The sequence below is a fragment of the Anolis sagrei genome, chromosome 5 (assembly GCF_037176765.1).
Source record: "Anolis sagrei isolate rAnoSag1 chromosome 5, rAnoSag1.mat, whole genome shotgun sequence".
NCBI classification, from domain to species: Eukaryota; Metazoa; Chordata; class Lepidosauria; order Squamata; family Dactyloidae; genus Anolis; species Anolis sagrei.
Genome location: NC_090025.1, coordinates 691,873 through 710,723, shown reverse-complemented (window position 1 = coordinate 710,723; position 18,851 = coordinate 691,873). Strand labels below are relative to the sequence as shown.

At 48.7% G+C, this 18,851-nt stretch overlaps 1 protein-coding gene across 1 annotated transcript in view; it reads left to right on the top strand.

The window, feature by feature from the left end:
* Nucleotides 1-18,851, top strand: part of VAX2 (ventral anterior homeobox 2) — an 89,207-nt gene that overhangs the window by 53,478 nt on the left and 16,878 nt on the right. Inside the window, exon 4 of the mRNA XM_067468369.1 lies at nt 9,692-9,879. Coding sequence (XP_067324470.1) covers nt 9,692-9,879 — 188 coding nt within the window. The remainder of the gene's footprint in view (nt 1-9,691; nt 9,880-18,851) is intronic.

Below are 18,851 nucleotides of genomic sequence, written 5' to 3'. Positions count from 1 at the left end.
GGGAAGAGCATGGCTCAACTCTTGGGTGGGGGTCCCTCCTTCTTTGAGTCTCCACCAGAATCTCGGGCTCCGTCTGCACTGGAGGCTGAATGCGGCTTGGCAGCGCCTTCCCTGCCTTGGCTGGGAGTTGTAGTTCTGCCCCACCAAACTCCAGCTCTCAGCATCATCCCATCGCCTTCAGCAGGCAGGAAAAGGAAAATCAACGCGCATTCAATCTGCAGCGTAGACACACAATCCGGACTAAGCGGTTCAGAGAAAGGACAGGGAAGGGCGATGTTTGGTGAGCCAAAGCCCCCTTCCGCGTTCTGCGCATGCGTGCTTGCGGGGTCTTGTTTTGTTTATGTGTGGGGGACCCGAAGGGGGTCCTGCTGTGTCTGGGCTTCCTTGGCAAGATCTGTTCGGAGGCGGAGAGAGTGTGACTTCCCCAAGGACACCCATCACATTTCCATTATTATAATAATAATAATAATAATAATTATTATTATTATGTTTATGTTTATTCATACCAACTTTATTTACAGTGTATTGTCGAAGGCTTTCATGGCTGGAATCACTAGGTTCTTGTGGGTTTTTTCGGGCTATAGAGCCATGTTCTAGAGGCATTCTCTCCTGACGTTTCGCCTGCATCTATGGCAAGCATCCTCAGACCTCACTACCTCTGAAGATGCTTGCCATAGATGCAGGCGAAACGTCAGGAGAGAATGCCTCTAGAACATGGCTTTATTTACAGTATTTATATTCCACGCGTGCCTCCAGGTCGCCCCTCACTCAATGGCAGCCGTCCACTCAAACCTGACCCGCTTTCAAGCTGCTCCCTCCCTCCCTATGCCCCCCTTTTCGGGACCCCCCTTTCTCCCGTTGCCCCCCTCCCCCCCCCCCAAAGAAAGAGGAGTCTGAGCTCGGCCCCCTTTCTCCCCGCTTTCCTTGCAAAGGGGCAACTCTGTCCAGCCAGGCCCATAGCCAGGATTTTGATTCGGGGGGGGGGGGAGGGCTGAGTTTGATGTGGGGGGGGGGGTCTACCCTAGCAAACCTTTTGCATCATTACCCCCATAATACCCCCATCATGCAAATGGGATATATTGAGCATGGTGATCAGATCATGATAGGAATAAACATAACCGTTTAAATAATGCACCAGGAAGGCTTTCTCGAAGCCCCCCAAGCCCCCCCCCCCCCCCCCCCAGTTACATGCCTCTCAGGAGGGTTTTGATTGTGTCTTCAATCCTGGAAGAATGGGATTGTCTATCTTCCTGGGAAGCCAATAGATAGATAGACAGACAGACAGACAGATAGATAGATGTCTCTAAGTAGAGCCTGGATGGTCATCTGTCAGGAGCGTTTTGATTGTACCTTCAAGCCTGGAAGAATGGGGTCAGACTGGATGACCATTGGTATCTCTTCCAACTATGATTCTGTCTATCTGTCTTTCTGGGAAGCTAATAGATAGATAGATAGATAGATAGACAGACAGACAGACAGACAGATATATGTTTTTAAGTAGAGGCTGGATGGTCATCTGTCAGGAGGCAGGCCCGTAGCCAGGATTTTGATTCGGGGTGGGGGGGGGGGGCTGAGTCTGAGTCTTACCCCAATACCCCCTCCATGCATATGGGATATATTGAGCATGGTGATCAGATCATGAGATGAATAAACATAATAGTTTAAATAATGTACCAGTAAGGCCTTTGCGTGGACCACCATGAGAATTTCAAGGGGGGGGGGTGTGCTGAAGCCCCTCAAGCCTCCCCCCCCACATGCCTGTGTCCAGCCAATGTTTCCTCCCCCAAACAGAGGAAAGGCTTCTCCCGGAAGGGAGCAGCAGAGGGAAGGAACTTCCTTAAGCGTCCACTGGTTATTTGTTATGTATAGAATTCAGATTGGTTACTGTATGGTATATATGTGTGTGTATTGGTTTGCGGTTTTCCTTAACTCTATGTTGTGGGAGGGATGCTAGACCATGTGACCAGATCTGGGACTGTTCAGGACTCAGACTCCATTTTAGAGACAGTACAGTTAGAAGTCAGTAGAGAAAAACAATGCTTTAAGAGACTCCCTTAGGCTTTGCACTTTGGACTGTTGATTACAAGAAAGATGCCCTGTGTTACCTGCACAGAGAAACTCCTTCAAATCTTTCATGGCCAGAATCACTGGGTTGTTGTAGGTTTTTTTGGGCTATATGGCCATGTTCTAGAGGCATTCTCTCCTGACGTTTCGCCTGTATCTATGGCAAGCATCCTCAGAGGTCACTACTTCTGAGGATGCTTGCCATAGATGCAGACGAAACGTCAGGAGAGAATGCCTCCAGTCTAGAACATGGCCATATAGCCTGAAAAAAACCTACAACAATCCTTCAAATCTTATCTGAAACTGGACTGATAAGTGATGTACTCATGTGCTGAATGCATGAAGTTTGTGAGTAAACCAACTATGTTACTTTTGAATAAATCTGCTTGTTTTTGGTCTCTTGAGATCATAATTTAAACCAAGATGCTTCCAGGGAGAGTAGATGTTTTTTGTGCAACTGAAAGAACACTTTTGAAACTCCGCTCTGTGTGTATGTTTTGTGCATTGGCATATCTTTGTCCTTAACAGCTCAAAGAGATATACCTAGGCATATCAGTCTAACAGCTGAGAAACCTAATAGCCTTGCATGAATGCTAGTGGATATTTACCACTAAGGAGAAGGTTGACTCATATGAGTTTTTCACTCTTCTCAGACAGATTCTTAATTTTCCCAAAATGGTGGTGAATATGTCTTGTCGAAGGCTTTCGTGGCCAGTATCACTGGGTTGTTGTAGGTTTCTTGGGTTGTATGGCCATGTTCTAGAAGCATTCTCTCCTGACGTTTCTCCTGCATCTATGACAGGCACCCTCAGAGGTTGTGAGGTCTTTGTGGCAAATGCCATTTCCCAAAAGGTCACGGAGATTTCCATTTCCCAAAAGTTCATGGCATGGTTACGATGTCTAACAAGGTCGTGCCCTTCCAAAGATCATAATTCTCCAAAAGAAAGAGCCAGTGAATAAATGTGCGAATATAACGCCAACTTTCCGAACGGGACTTACGCTTGAGAGACCTCTAAATGATGCAGAAGAGTGGGATGGATTGGATTTCAATGAATAACACAATAATACCCCAAACAAGTCACTTAAAGTCCAGATTGCAAAGCTACAAAGAAAAAAGAAAGCCATTCTTGGGATCTTTGCGCAGTTATGTTGACATTTGAATAATGGCTTTAGGTAATCCTGAGAAGGAAATCCCAAATCCATGCTGATGATGCGGTTGCTAACCTTTCTGTGTGGGACGTGCCCTGCGCAACCTTCGCAAAAGAGCCAAAGAAATACAACTGCAGGAACAAGGTGATTGGCACAGGTGTCAGAACGCAGAAGGACTCTGCATCCACAGGGTAGAATTAATGCAGTTTCATAACACTTTTAATTCCCATGGAATCCTAGGAGTTGTAGTCTGGTGAGCCACCAGCCCTCTTTGGCGGAGAAGGTTGATGGCCTTGCAAATTGTGTCCAATTCTGGGCACCACAATTCAAGAGAGATCTTACCAAGCTGGAATGTGTCCAGAGGAGGGCGACTCAAAGGATCAAGGGTCTGGAGAACAAGCCCTATGAGGAGTGGCTTAAGGAGCTGGGCATGTTTAGCCTGAAGAAGAGAAGGCTGAGAGGAGATATGATGAGAGCCATGTATAAATATGTGAGAGGAAGCCACAGGGAGGAGGAGGGAGCAAGCTTGTTTTCTGCTTCCTTGGAGACTAGGACGCAATGGAGCAATGGCTTCAAACTACAAGAGAGGGGATTCCACCTGAACATGAGGAAGAACTTCCTGATTGCGAGAGCCGTTCAGCAGTGGAACTCTCTGCCCCAGAGGGAGTGTGGTGGAAGCTCCTTCTTTGGAAGCTTTTAAACAGAGGAAGCCACAGGGAGGAGGGAGCAAGCTTCCTTTCTGCTTCCCTGGAGACTAGGACACAATGGAACAATGGCTTCAAACTACAAGAGAGGAGATTCCATCTGAACATGAGGAAGAACTTCCTGACTGTGAGAGCCGTTTAGCAGTGGAACTCTCTGCCCCGGAGGGAGTGTGGTGGAGGCTCCTTCTTTGGAAGCTTTTAAGCAGAGGCTGGATGGCCATCTGTCAGGGGTGCTTTGCATGCAACATTCCTGCTTCTTGGCAGAATGGGGTTGGACTGGAGGATGGCCCAGGAGGTCTCTTCCCACTCTAGGATTCTATGATTCTATGATTCCTTAGTGCTTCCTTGGAGACTACGACGCAAGGGAACAATAGCTTCAAACTACAAGAGAGGAGATTCCACCTGAACATGAGGAAGAACTTCCTGACTGTGAGAGCCGTTCAGCAGTGGAACTCTCTGCCCCGGAGGGAGTGTGGTGGAGGCTCCTTCTTTGGAAGCTTTTAAGCAGAGGCTGGATGGCCATCTGTCAGGGGTGATTTGAATGCAATATTCCTGCTTCTTGGCAGAATGGGTTGGACTGGATGGCCCATGAGGTCTCTCCCAACTCTAGGATTCTCTGCTGCCATTCAATTGATGGTTGTCTCTCCACATTTGTGGGCTTAACTTTTGCAAATTAGATTTACACATTCCCTGGAGGAATCTCAAAGTCCTCCAGGGAAACTGTGTGGTCATCTTCCACCAGATGTTCTTCTGGAAGGACATGGATATTCCTATAGAGCTGGTCTCTCAGCAAAACAGTAGATTTTTAATAAACCTTTTCCATTTTAGCAATGGTCCTATGTCCATGCGCAAACTTGGGCCCTCCTTCCAGTTGTTTTGGACATCAACTCCCACCATTCCTGGCCTCAGGTGCCTTCCTTAAGCGGCCGAGGGGGCAAAGGAAGGCGCCTGAGGCCAGGAACGGTGGGAGTTGAAGTCCAAAACACCTAGAAGGATGGCCAAAGTTTGCACATGCCTGGACTAGTAGCCCAAGTGAAAGGAGAGAACCTACTGTATCTATTTACATTAATTTTTGTCATTTCTCTCTTCATTCCCCCATGAGAGCAGACAAGGGAATGGTGTCTTTTCCATCTGCCTTGTTGTTTTTGTTGTTGTTGTTGTTGTTGGGTTTTTGTAGGGTTTTTTTTCCGGCCTGCCTGGCCATGTTCTAGAGGCATTCTCTCCTGACGTTTCACCTGCATCTATGGCAAGCATCCTCAGAGGTAGTGAGGTCTGTGGGAACTACAAAAAAGGGTTTATATATCTGTGGAAAGACCAGGGTGGGACAAAGAACTCTTGTCTGCTGGAGCTAGGTGTGAATGTTTCAACTGACCACCTTGATTAGCATACACTGGGCTGACTGTGCCTGGGGCAATCTTTTGTTGAGAGGTGATTGGATGTCCCTGCCTGCTTCCTCTCTGTTGTTGTTGCTGGACCACTCTCACAACCACCATGTCAGGCTACACAGAGAATCCATTGAAATCCATAAGCATGTGGACAATTTCAACAGAAAGAAGGAAATCATGAAAATGAACAAAATCTGGCTACCAGTATTAAAAAACTCTAAAATTGCAACAGCACAACAACAGAGAGGAAGCAGGCAGGGACATCTAATCACCTCTCAACAAAAGATTCCCCCAGGAACTTCCAGGCCATCAAATGCTAATCAAGGTGGTCAGTTGAAACATTCACACCTAGCTCCAGCAGACAAGAGTTCTTTGTCCCACCCTGGTCTTTCCACAGATATATAAACCAATTTTCCTAGTTCCAACAGACCTCACTACCTCTGAGGATGCTTGCCATAGATGCAGGCGAAACGTCAGGAGAGAATGCCTCTACAACATGGCCATATAGCCCGAAAAACCTACAACAATCCAGTGATTCCGGCCATGAAAGCCTTCGACAATATGTTGTTGTTGTTGTTGTTGTTGTTGTGTGGCTTCAATCGATTTCTGCTGTACAACAACTCTAAGGTGAACTTGCAACAGAGTTTTCCTGTCTGGATTGGTTTAGAAGTGGCCCTGCCATTGCCTTCCTGTGAGGCTGAGACAGTGTGACTCCTCCAGTCCATTTCCATGGCTGAGCAAGGATTGAATCCTGGTTCCCCCAGAGTCTTAAGGCACATCTACACTGTGGAATTGGTGCAGTTTGCACCACTTTAACTGCCATGGCGCATTAAAATTCCCAAGGCTCCATCGCTGTTGTTGTTCTTCATTTGTTCAGTCGTTTCTGACTCTTTGTGACCTTATGGACCAGTCCACGCCAGACCTCCCTGTTGGCCATGGCCACCCCCAGCTCCTTCAAGGTCAATCCAGTCCCTTCAAGATACCATCCACCCATCTTGCCCTTGGTCGGCCCCTCTTCCTTTTGCCTTCCACTTTCCCCAGCATCGTTCCCTTCTCTAGGCTTTCTTGTCTCCTCATGATGTGGCCAAAGGACTTCCGCTTTGTCTCTGGTCTCCTTCCCTCCAGTGAGCTTTAGTCGGGCTTTATATCCTGGAGGACGGACTGGTTGGATCTTCTTGCAGTCCAAGGCACTCTCAGAACTTTCCTTCAACACCACAGCTCAAAAGCGCCTCTCTTCCTTCGCTCAGCCTTCCCTAAGGTCCAGCTCTCACCTCCGTAGGTGACTACAGGGAAGACCATGGCTTGGACTAGGCAATGGATCTTGGTTGCCAGTCTGATGTCTCTACTCTTGACTATTTGGTCGAGACTGGACATTGCTCTCCTCCCAAGAAGGAAGCGTCTCCTGATGTCCTGGCCTCAGTCTGCATCTGCAGTAATCTTTGCACCTAGAAACACAAACCCTGTCACGGCCTCCACGGTTTCTCCCTCTATTTCCCAGTTGTCAATCATTCTTGTTGCCATAATCTTGGTTTTTTTGACGTTTAGCTGCAACCCGGCTTTTGCGCTTTCTTCTTCCACCTTGGTTAGAAGGCTCCTCAGCTCCTCCTCGCTTTCGGCCATCAGAGTGGTGTCATCTGCATATCTGAAGTTGTTAATGTTTCTTCCAGCCATTTCCACCCCAGCTTTGCATTCCTCAATCCCCGCACATCCTCGCATGATGTGTTCTGCACACAAGTTAAATAGGTTGGGGGAGAGGATACAACCCTTCATAGTAGAAGTAGATTTTAATGGCAGGTACAGAATTTTGATCCCAATATCCATGTGGACTGCATGCTCAGACTCTGTGTGTGTGCGAATGTGCGCGTGCAAAATCATTGATAACAGGAATGCAACTGAAATAGTCATGAACTGTTTTGGGTCTCGGCATGAGAGAAAGGGAAGTATGTTGCTGTTATTGTTGTTGTTGTTGTTGTTGAAGGGCTTCAGACTCAAGAATAACATAGAGTTGTGCCAAAGGGACTTACTTAGAGAAGACTTCTTTGTTGTACATGGTTGAATGAAACTGTGGATACTGGTTCTGTGGATAAAAACGCAAAGGTTTCCCTTTGACATTAGATCCAGTCGTGTCCGACTCTGGGACTCTGGTGCTCATCTCCATTTCTAAGCTGAAGAGCCGGCATTGTCCGCAGACACCTTCAAGGTCATGACGGCATGGAGGTTAAGGTTCTGTAACTGTAACGGTTCTGTGGATACCGGGGTTTTATTGTATATGCTACTTACTTTTATATGGTTTTGAATAAATGTTGTGTTTTTAGTCCTCGTCTAATGCTTGTATCACTATGCCACATGGCGTTCTGATGTGGGCATAACATACCAACAGGACGCCAGGTACATTTGCACAGGAGCCAAGATAAAGAGTTGGAAGGGGAACCCAAAGGCCATCCAGTCCAACCCTCTTTTGCCTCACAGGAAAGCACACTCAAAGCACCCCAACAGATGGCCATCCAGCCTCTGCTTACAAGCCTTTCATGAACCACCCCAGATTCCCCAGTGATTAATTGCTCCAGGTAGCTAATTAATCCCTGCCATTATCTCCCTCTTCCCAGCTGTTCTGCAGTGTGTCCTTCTGCCACTAGGCGTCCTTTTGTCTCCCGAGGGTGCATCTACACTGTCCTTCGTCCCACTTTAACTGCCGTGGCTCAAAGTCCTGGGATTTCTAGTTTTACAAGGTCCTCTCAGCTTCCTCTGGCAAAGAGTGCAGGTGCCTTGCCAAGCTGCAGCTCCCAGAGTCACATAGCATGGAGCCATGGCTATAGAAGTGGTGCCAAGTGGCACTCGTTCCACCCCAAGAACACATCTCTTGAATCTTTGGGCTTTACCCCCATTGTTACTCTTGTGTTCTTGTGCGCCTCCAAGTCGCTTCCTATTGAGGGTGTCTTTACCACAGGCTGGGTGGTTGGTTCTGTGGTCCATTTGTCCTGAGGAGGCTTGCCTCCATTGCCTTCCTCTGAGGCTGAGAGAGTGGGACTTGTGCCCAAGGTCGTGTGAAAAAGCAGTATGTGTGGAAAAGATCTTGGAGTCCTTGTGGACAACAAATTAAACATGAGTCAGGAATGTGATGCTGCAGCTAAAAAAGCCAATGGGATTTTGGCCTGCATCCATAGGAGCCTAGATCCAGGGAAGTCCTGCTCCCCATCCTCTATTCCACCTTGGTCAGACCACACCTGGAATCACACTATGTCCAATTCTGGGCACCAAAATTGAAGGGAGAGGTTGACTCTAAGCTGGAATGTATCCAGAGGAGGGTGACCAAAATGATCAAGGGTCTGGAGAACAAGCCCTATGAGGAGCGGCTTAAAGAGCTGGGCATGTTTAGCCATCAGAAGAGAAGGCTGAGAGGAGACATGATGAGGGCCGTGGATAAATATGTGAGAGGAAGCCACAGGGAGGAGGAGGGAGCAAGCTTGTTTTCTGCTTCCTTGGAGACTAGGACGCAGTGGAACAATGGCTTCAAACTACAAGAAAGGAGATTCCATCTGAACATGAGGAAGAACTTCCTGACTGTGAGAGCTGTTCAGCAGTGGAACTCTCTGCCCCAGAGGGAGTGTGGTGGAGGCTCCTTCTTTGGAAGCTTTGAAACAGAGGCTGGATGGCCATCTGTCAAGGGTGCTTTGAATGTGATTTTCCTGCCTCTTGGCAGAATGGGGTTGGACTGGAGGATGGCCCAGGAGGTCTCTTCCAACTCTAGGATTCTATGATTCTATGAGTGGGACTTGTGCCCAATGTGTTTCCATGGCCGAGGAAAGGGTGCTGGAACCCTCTTCTCCAGCATCTCTGCACAGGAGTCAAATCAGGAGGATGCCAGGCGCATTTCCACAGAATCCTAGACTTTGGCTCAGAGACTGATTTGGGAATGGACTCCTTCTGACCGACTTTGTGCAATCCTAGAATCATAGAGGTGGGAGAGACCCCAGGGATGATCCAGTCCAACCCTCTTCCTCCATGCAGGAAAAGCACCATAAAAGTATCCCTGACAGATGACCACCCAGCCTCTGTTTTAACTCCTCCAAGGAAGGAGCTTCTACCAGACTCCAAGGCAGAGAGTTCCTCTGTTGAACAACTCTTAGATGCTTCCTAGTAAAGTTCTTTCTGTGTCATGTAAACCCATGGATCCATTGAGGCCTAGTCTCCAGAGCAGCAGGAAGGAAGCTTGCTCCCTCTATGACGACATGGCAGAGACCTTCCTGCCCTTGTCCAGTCTCAGTTAGACCCCTTGAAGCCATGGCTTTGGCTCAGCGATGCCACTGCTCCAGGGGACTCCACGGGGCCCTGGCCTCGGTCTCTCTGCCCTGTGGTCAGCCCCAGAGTGACTCTGCCTCTGTCTTTCAGATGCCAAAGGGACCATCCGGGAGATCGTCCTCCCCAAAGGCCTGGACCTCGACCGGCCCAAGAGAACCCGGACCTCTTTCACCGCGGAGCAGCTCTACCGCCTGGAGCTGGAGTTCCAGCGCTGCCAATACGTCGTGGGGAGGGAGCGGACGGAGCTGGCCAGGCAGCTCAACCTCTCCGAGACGCAGGTGAGGAAGGAAGCGGGGCAGTGGCCAAGGGAGGGAATGGGAAGGGGCACAGGACCACTCCAGACAAGGCCCAGCAAGACACTCACTTCGGATACTGGCTGGGAGGGCTCCAGAGGAAGGTCACCAGAGTGGCCACAGCTCAGGAAAGGGATCTAGGGGAGTCTTATGGACTACAAGCAGAACCCAAGAGCCAGGAGTGTGGTGAAGCAGCTAAAAAGGCCAGTGTGAACCTAGGCTGCGTCAAGAGGAGCCTAGTGTCCAGATCGAGGGAAGGGAGGTAGGATGTAGCTTGGAAACAGGCCAAGGAAATGGGCCGAGGAGTCTGAGCGAGTGTGATGCAGCAGCTAAAAAGGCCAAAGTGATCCAGAGCTGCATCAATTGGAGTATAGAGTTAAGACTGAGGGAAGAAGACTTCATCACACTAGAGAATGAATCCACTTAAAATCCGGTTTCTGCCTCCTGCAGAATTCTGGGGTTTGTAGTTTAGTGAGATATTGACAAGCTGGAATGTGTCCAGAGGAGGGCGACTAAAATGATCAAGGGTCTGGAGAACAAGCCCTATGAGGAGCGGCTTAGGGAACTGGGCATGTTTAGCCTGAAGAAGAGAAGGCTGAGAGGAGACATGATAGCCATGTATAAATATGTGAGAGGAAGCCACAGGGAGGAGTTAGCAAGCTTGTTTTCTGCTTCCTTGGAGACTAGGACGCAAGGGAGGAATGGCTTCAAACTACAAGAGAAGAGATTCCATCTGAACATGACGAAGAACTTCCTGACTGTGAGAGCCGTTCAGCAGTGGAACTCTCTGCCCCGGAGTGTGGTGGAGGCTCCTTCTTTGGAGGCTTTTAAGCAGAGGCTGGATGGCCATCTGTCAGGGGTGATTTGAATGCAATATTCCTGCTTCTTGGCAGGGGGTTGGACTGGATGGCCCAAGAGGTCTCTTCCAACTCTTGGATTCTATGATTCCACCTGAACATGAGGAAGAACTTCCTGACTGTGAGAGAGAGCCATTCAGCGGTGGAACTCTCTGCCCCGAAGTGTGGTGGAGGCTCCTTCTTTGGAGGCTTTTAAGCAGAGGCTGGATGGGCATTTGTTGAGGGTGCTTTTGAATGCAATACTCCTGCTTCTTGGCAGAATGGGGTTGGACTGGATGGCCCAGGAGGTCTCTTCCAAGTCTAGGATTCTATGATTCTATGAAGTCACAGGGAGGAGGAGGGAGAAAGCTTGTTTTCTGCTTCCTTGGAGACTAGGACACAATGGAAGAATGGCTTCAAACTACAAGAAAGGAGATTCCATCTGAACACAAGGAAGAACTTCCTGACTGTGAGAGCCGTTCAGCAGTGGAACTCTCTGCCCCAGAGTGTGGTGGAGGCTCCTTCTTTGGAGGCTTTGAAGCAGAGGCTGGATGGCCATTTGTTGAGTGTGTTTGGAACACAAATTTCTGGCGTCTTGGCAGAATGGGGTTGGATTGGATGTTGGCCCACTAGGTCTCTTCCAACCCTATGATTCTATAGAGGTCTTTCAGCAGAGGCTGAATGGTCATCTGTTAGGAGGGCTTGGATTGTGTCTTCCTGCCTGGCAGAAGTTGTGGCAACATCACCAAATGCAGAACTTCTTCCCTGGATTCAACCTCAGTCTTTGCCGCCGAAAAAAGGTCAAGAAAGGGATGATGGGGAAGTCCTCGCTCAGCAAAGTCCCCAAGGCTTGCGCAAATGCAAATCCACGTTCGCCTGGTGTCGGCACGGCTTTACTATTACGGAGAGGCTGTTAAAAATTAATCCCTGTGATCACGATTAAGTATTCATTAGCACAAGGAAGGCCCAGACAGGAAGCACATTTTGCTTTGTAAACACACAGGCGCACTTGCAGGTCGGGGGCTGCTCTCCATTGTAACAAAATAATAATAATAATAATAATAATAATAATAATAATAATAATAATGGGGACTCAGAGCCAAGGAAAGGACATATTTTCACGCAAAAGTCTTTGAAAATGCTGCGTTGGGAGCAAGGATGGGATGCATAGTTGTCCTAAAGGAGGCTTGGGCCAACTTGGGCCCTCCAGGTGTTTTGGACTTCAACTCCCACAATTCCTAACAGCCTACCGGCTGTTAGGAATTGTGGGAGTTGAAGTCCAAAACACCTGGAGGGCCCAAGTTGGCCCAAACCTGCCCTAAAAATTATTTTTGAGGGGTTCCAAAATGTGTTAGGACAATGAATTAGTTTTGGGGCAAAACCCAAACCCCCCACTGCTATGGAACCATGGGATTTGCAGTTCTACAAGGTCTCATGGCCTCTTCTGCCAAAGGGCCAAACTCCCAACTTCCAAGATCCCATAACAATGGGCAGCAAAAGAGATTGAAAGATGGGCTCAAAGCCAACCTTAAGAACTCCGGCATAGACACTGAGAACTGGGAAGCCCTGGCCCTTGAGTGCTCCAGTTGGAGGTCAGCTGTGACCAACAGTGCTGTAGAATTTGAAGAGAGTGAAAGAGAGAAACGTGCCAAGAGGAAGACGCGTCAAGCCAACCCCGACCAGGACCGCCTTCCGTCTGGAAACCGATGCCCTCTCTGTGGGAGAAGATGCGGTCAAGAAGAGGGCTCCACAGTCACCTACGGACCCACCAGAACACTGATCTTGGAAGATCTGGGAGTTGAAGGCCAAGTAAGTAAGTAGCAGGATGCCAAACTGCATTGATGCGACATTGTGCACCACGTTGTGCTCCTCTGGAGGGACCAGAGTTCAAATCCCTGTTCAGCCCCGGAAGCTCTGGGGCATGTCGCACTCTCTCAGCCTCAGAGGAAGGTGGTGGCAAAGTGGTCTTCTCACAGGGTCCTGCCTCTTCCCTGGCTGCCCCTTCCCTCCAGCCCAGGACTCAAGCTGCTCCTCTTCAAACAAAAGCCAGCCGTTGTAATTCAGCTGTCAATACAGTTAAAGTCAATCTCAAAACCGTGCCCTTCCAAAGCAAACAATCAATAGACCACCCAGCGCTTTCTGCCCCAAGCGGTCCTCTTCCAAGTCCCGCAACAGATCAAGGCCTTCTCCTCACTCACCCGGGAGGAACTGCAGTCTCGCCTCTTCAGGAAGGGAGTTCTAGCACCAGGGGAAGGACTTTTAGATCAGTGGATCTCAGCCTGGGGTCCCCAGATATTTTTGGCCTTCAACTCCCAGAAATCCTAATAGCTGGTAAACTGGCTGGGATTTCTGGGAGTTGTAGGCCAAAAACATCTGAGTACCCCAGGTTGAGAACCACTGGTTTAGATGCTCCTGGAAATCATAGACTAATAGAATAATAAATTTGGAAAGGACCTCCAAAGGTCATCTAGTCCAACCCCTTCTTCCATGCAGGTAAAGCACAATCAAAGCCTCCCCGACAGATGGCCATCCATCCTCTGCTTAAAAGCCTCCAAAGGAGGATCTTCCACCACACTCCGAGGAAGAGGGTTCCGCTGTTGAATAGCTCTTCTTATGGTCAGGAGGTTCTTCCTAATGTTCAGGCTAAATACAATATATAAGGACTCATATATTGTAAGTTGGGCCCTCAATGGATCTGGCCCAACTTACCTGTCCGAACGCATAGAATCCTAGAGTTGGAAGAGACCTGGTGGGCCATCCAGTCCAACCCCATTCTCACTACCTCACTACCTCTGAGGATGCTTGCCATAGATGCAGGCGAAACATCAGGAGAAATGCCTCTAGAACATGGCTCTATAACCCGAAAAAACCCACAAGAACCTAGCAACCCCATTCTGCCAAGGAGCAGGAATATTGCATTTCAATCACCCCTGACAGATGGCCATCCAGCCTCTGTTTCAAAGCTTCCAAAGAAGGAGCCTCCACCACACTCCCTCCGGGGCAGAGAGTTCCACTGCTGAACGGCTCTCACAGTCAGGAAGTTCTTCCTCATGTTCAGATGGAATCTCCTCTCTTGTAGTTTGAAGCCATTCCTCCATTGCGTCCTAGTCTCCAGGGAAGCAGTAAACAAGCTTGCTCCCTCCTCCTCCCTGTGGCTTCCTCTCACATATTTATACATGGCTATCATATCTTCTCTCAGCCTTCTCTTATGAACCTTCCAGGACTTTAAGATCATCTGGGGAGGTCCTGCTCTCGATCCCACCCTCATCACAAGCACGGCTGGCGGGGACAAGAAACAGGGCCTTCTCAGTGGTGGCCCCTCAGCTATGGAACGCCTACCCTAGGGATACCAGATCGGCCCCCTCCCTTTTAACATTCCAGAGAAAAGTCAAGACTTGGCTTTTTGAGCAAGCGTTTGCAAGTACAGTGTAACTGACACAGGAAAATGGAACGATTAGACAATGTGATTGGCCAATGTTTTCAGCAAGGATACGTTAATGATATATGTTTGTTGTTGACTTTGCTGCGGTTTTATATTATTTTAATGTTTTAAATTGTATTTTATGGTCTTGGTACCGACTGTGAACCGCCCTGAGTCACCTGCGGGCTGAGAGGGGCAGTATATAAATATAGTAAATATAGTAAATAAATAAATGTATAGGGCTCTATAGATCATCACCAGTGTCTTGAATGGTGCTCAGAAATGGGTCAGCCACGAGTGCAGCTATTGTCACAAAAGGTCCTCTGCCGTCACCCCCATTGAGCAGTCTGAACTATGGGAGTTGTCACTTCACAGGGCCTTGGCCCTTCTCTGCTAAAGAGTGTAAACTACAAATCCCTGGGTTCCCTAGCATTGAGCCACAGCAAGTAAAGTGGGCTCAAACTGTGTTCGTTCGACAGTGCAGATGCACCCGAGGACTTTGGAATCCCTTGGGCTTTTTCATCCCCATTCAAGGCTGCAGGAGTGGAGTGTTGCACGGATGTAGTTCAATGTGGGCGAGGCAAAACTACGGTGAGGTGGATCTGTAATTGGTTAAGTGGACGAACACAGAGAGTGCTCACTAATGCTTCCTCTTCATCTTGGAAAGAAGTGACGAGTGGAGTGCCGCAGGGTTCCGTCCTGGGCCCGGTCCTGTTCAACATCTTTATTAATGACTGAGATGAAGGGCTAGAAGGCAGGATCATCAAGTTTGCAGACGACACCAAATTGGGAGGGATAGCCAATAGTCCAGAGGAAAAGAGCAGGATTCAAAGGGATCTTGACAGATTAGAGAGATGAAGGACCAAAACTAACAAAATGAAGTTCAACAGTGACAAATGCAAGAGACTCCACTTTGGCAGGAAAAATATGAAATGCAAAGAGACAGAATGGGGGACAATGAGGCTCGAGAGCAGGACGTGTGAAAAAGATCTTGGAGTCCTCATGGGGAGGAAGGTGAACATGAGCCAGGAATGTGATGTGGCGGCAAAAAAAGCCAATGGGATTTTGTCCTGCATCAATAGGAGCCGAGTGTCCAGATCCAGGGAAGTAATGCTACCCCTCTATTCTGCTTTGGTTAGATCACTTTACCTGGAATATTGTGTCCAATTCTGGGCACCACAATTCAAGAGAGATACTGACTCTAAGCTGGAATGTGTCCAGAGGAGAGCGACTCAAATGATCAAGGGTCTGGAGAACAAGCCCTATGAGGAGCGGCTTAGGGAACTGGGCATGTTTAGCCTGAAGAAGAGAAGGCTGAGAGGAGATATGATGAGGGCGATTTATAAATATGTGAGAGGAAGCCACAGGGAGGAGGAGGAGGGAGCAAGCTTGTTTTCTGCTTCCCTGGGGAGAGACTAGGACGCAATGGAGCAATGGCTTCAAACTACAAGAGAGGAGATTCCATCTGAACATGAGGAAGAACTTCCTGACTGTGAGAGCCGTTCAGCAGTGGAACTCTGTGCCCCAGAGGGAGTGTGGTGGAGGCTCCTTTGGAAGCTTTGAAGCAGAGGCTGGATGGCCATTTGTCAGGAGTGATTTGAATGCAATATTCCTGCTTCTTGGCAAGATGGGGTTGGACTGGATGGCCCAGGAGGTCTCTTCCAACTCTAGGAGTCTAGGATTCTATGATTCATCCCCATTTAAGGCTGCAGGAGTGGTGTGTTGCACAGATGCGCTGTGGGCAGCAGGGATGCGCATTTGTCTCTGGATATATATGCAAACCAGTATGCCTTATGCACAGGTATCCACGTGCCATTTGCTTTAGGCACTTGCTTTCTTGAGGAGCATTTGCTCTGGAGAATGAGTGCCGTTTGAGCACACTTTAACTGTGACATGACTCAAGGCTTTGGGATCCTGGGAGTTGTAGTTTGGGGAGGCATAGGTGCAGAGAAGGCCTTGTCAGACTGCATCCCCCATAATCCCACAGGATGGAGCTGTGGCAGTAAAAGGTTGTCTCATTCCAGTGTATCATTGCAGCCGTAATCCAGGGCAGCACGACGCGGGTTGTGCAGCGCAGTTCATGCGCCACTCCGCATGTGGGATTTGTGTGGTGGATGCTGCAGCCCAGAAAGAACAAATAAGCCTCTCCCCAGCTCTTCTCCATCCCTCGTGAGCCTCCTCCTCGGCTAAGTCACCCTCATCCCTAATTTGGCTCCTGGCATGAAAGCGGCCGGGAGAGAACATGGCTCTGAGCCACAGCCACAGAGAGCGGGAAGCCAAAGGCAGCGCATGAACTGAGTGCAGGAGGAGGAGGAGGAGGAGGAGGTCACCGGCAGGGCAGAGGGAGGAAGCGCATCCATCGTAGTAGGCAGCACATCCTCGTCATCATCGTCATCGTCATGGGGCCAGTCCTCTGCCAGCAGCACTCGCTCGCTTGCGCTGCGCCTGGCATCTGGGAGACCTGCCAAGCAGCAGATTAGATGCAGCCCCGGCCTGTCATTTCCAGCGCATAGAATCATAGAGTTGGAAGAGACCTCATGTGCCATCTAGTCCAACCCCATAATGCCATGCAAGAAAAGCACAATCAAAGCCCCCTGACAGATGGTCATCCAGCTTCTGTTTAAAAGCTTCCAAGGAAGGAGCCTCCACCAGACTCCGAGGCAGAGAGTTCCACTGCTGAACAGCCCTCCAAGTTCTTCCTCATATTCAGGTGGAATTTCCTTCCCTGGAATTTGAACCCATGGCTCCATTGAGTCCTATTCTCCAGGGCGGCAGAAAGCAAGCCTGCTCCCTCGTTCTCATGACATCCTTTCACATATTTAGACATGGCTCTCCTGACTCCTCTCAGCTTTCTCTTCTGTAGGCTAAACAGACCCAGCTCTTTAGGATGCTCCTCATAGGGATCCATGGTCTCCAGGCCTTTGACCCTCTGAGTTGCCCTCTTCCTCCGGACTCCTTCTATCTTAGTCAATATCCCTCTTGAACTGCTTTGCCCAGAATTGGAAACAGGGATATTATTCCATATATTGTCGAAGACTTTCATGGCCAGAATCACTGGGTTGTTGTAGGTTTTTCTGGGCTATATGGCCATGTTCTAGAAGCATTTTCTCCTGACATTTCGCCTGCATCTATGGCAAGCATCCTCAGAGGAGTGAGGTCTGTTGGAAGTAGGAAAATGAGTTTATATATCTGTGGAATGACCAGGGTGGGGCAGAGAACTCTTGTCTGTTGGAGCTAGGGGTGAATGTTTCAACTGACCACCTTAATTAGCATTTGATGGCTTGGCAGTGCCTGGGGGAATCTTTTGTTGAGAGGTGATTAGCTGTCCCTGATTGTTTCCTCTCTGTTGTTTTGCTGTTGTAATTTTAGAGTTTTTTTTTAATACTGGTAGCCAGATTGTGTTCACTTTCGTGGTTTCCTCCTTTCTGTTGAAATTGTCCACCTGCTTCCTGTGGATTGCAGTGGCTTCTCTGTGTAGTCTGACACGGTAGTCGTGAGAGTGGTCCAGCATTTCTGTGTTCTCAAATAAAATGTTGTGTCCATGTTGGTTCCTCAGGTGCTCTGCTATGGCTGACTTCTAAACCTCTCAACAGATGGCCATGCAACCTCTGTTTGAAAACTTCCAGCCGCTCCTTGGGGATGTGGGGTCATGGTTTCCAGACCTTGGGCCATTTTGGTGACCCTTCTCTGGACACATTCTAGCTTGTCCATCTCCTCCTTGAATTGTTTTGCCCAGAATTGGACCCAGAGTTATGATTCCAGGTGAAAATGTCTGACCAAAGTCGAGGAAAGGAGAGGGGTTAAGACCTCCCTCAATCTGCCCCAGAGTGTGGTGGAGGCTCCTTCTTTGGAAGCTTTTAAGCAGAGGCTGGATGGTCATCTGTCAGGGGTGTTTTGAATGCAATAGTCCTGCTTCTTGGCAGAATGGGGTTGGACTGGATGAAGGCCCAGGAGGTCTCTTCCAACTCTACGATTCTATGATCTGGACATTAGACTCCTATGGATGAAGCCTAGAATTGCATTGGCCTTTTTGCTACTGCATTACACTGTTGGCTCCTATTTACCTTGTGGTCCACTAAGAAGCTGAAGTGAGGGTCCTCAGGTGTGTGCTTTTGGGCCCAGGAAGGAGGAGAAGGAGGCCTTTGGATCTGGGTCCCAGAGTAGAGCAATGGATCCAGGAGAAAACACATTGGGCTTAGAAGGAGCTGTCCAGGGTGCTGAACTGATTCAGAGAAGAAAACACAGCACCTGGGAACAGAGTCTGGCGTTTAGAAGGAAAGGAGATTCACCTACCTGTTGACATGTTGTTGTTGTTGTTGTTTATTTTTATTTATTTATTTGGGGTTCTTTTACCCCGCCCTTCTCACCCCGAAGGGGACCCAGGGCGGCTTACACAGTAAAGGCACTATTAGATGCCAGCATCACAACAATCATCACAACTTACAGTAAAATTCACAGTTACTAACAGCTTCATGCATTATTCCAGTAAAAAATCAATAAAATCAATACAAACCTAAATTCCTCCCTTACATTGTCAGTGTTTGCTGTCTCATAGATCCGCTTTTAATACCATTTCGTCAATCCTGCTGGTCTTTAATTGCCTGGCTGCCCAAAGGCCTGGTCCCATAACCAAGTCTTCACCCTCCTCCTGAAGGAGAGGAGGGATGGTGATGCTCTGATTTCCCCGGGGAGTGAGTTCC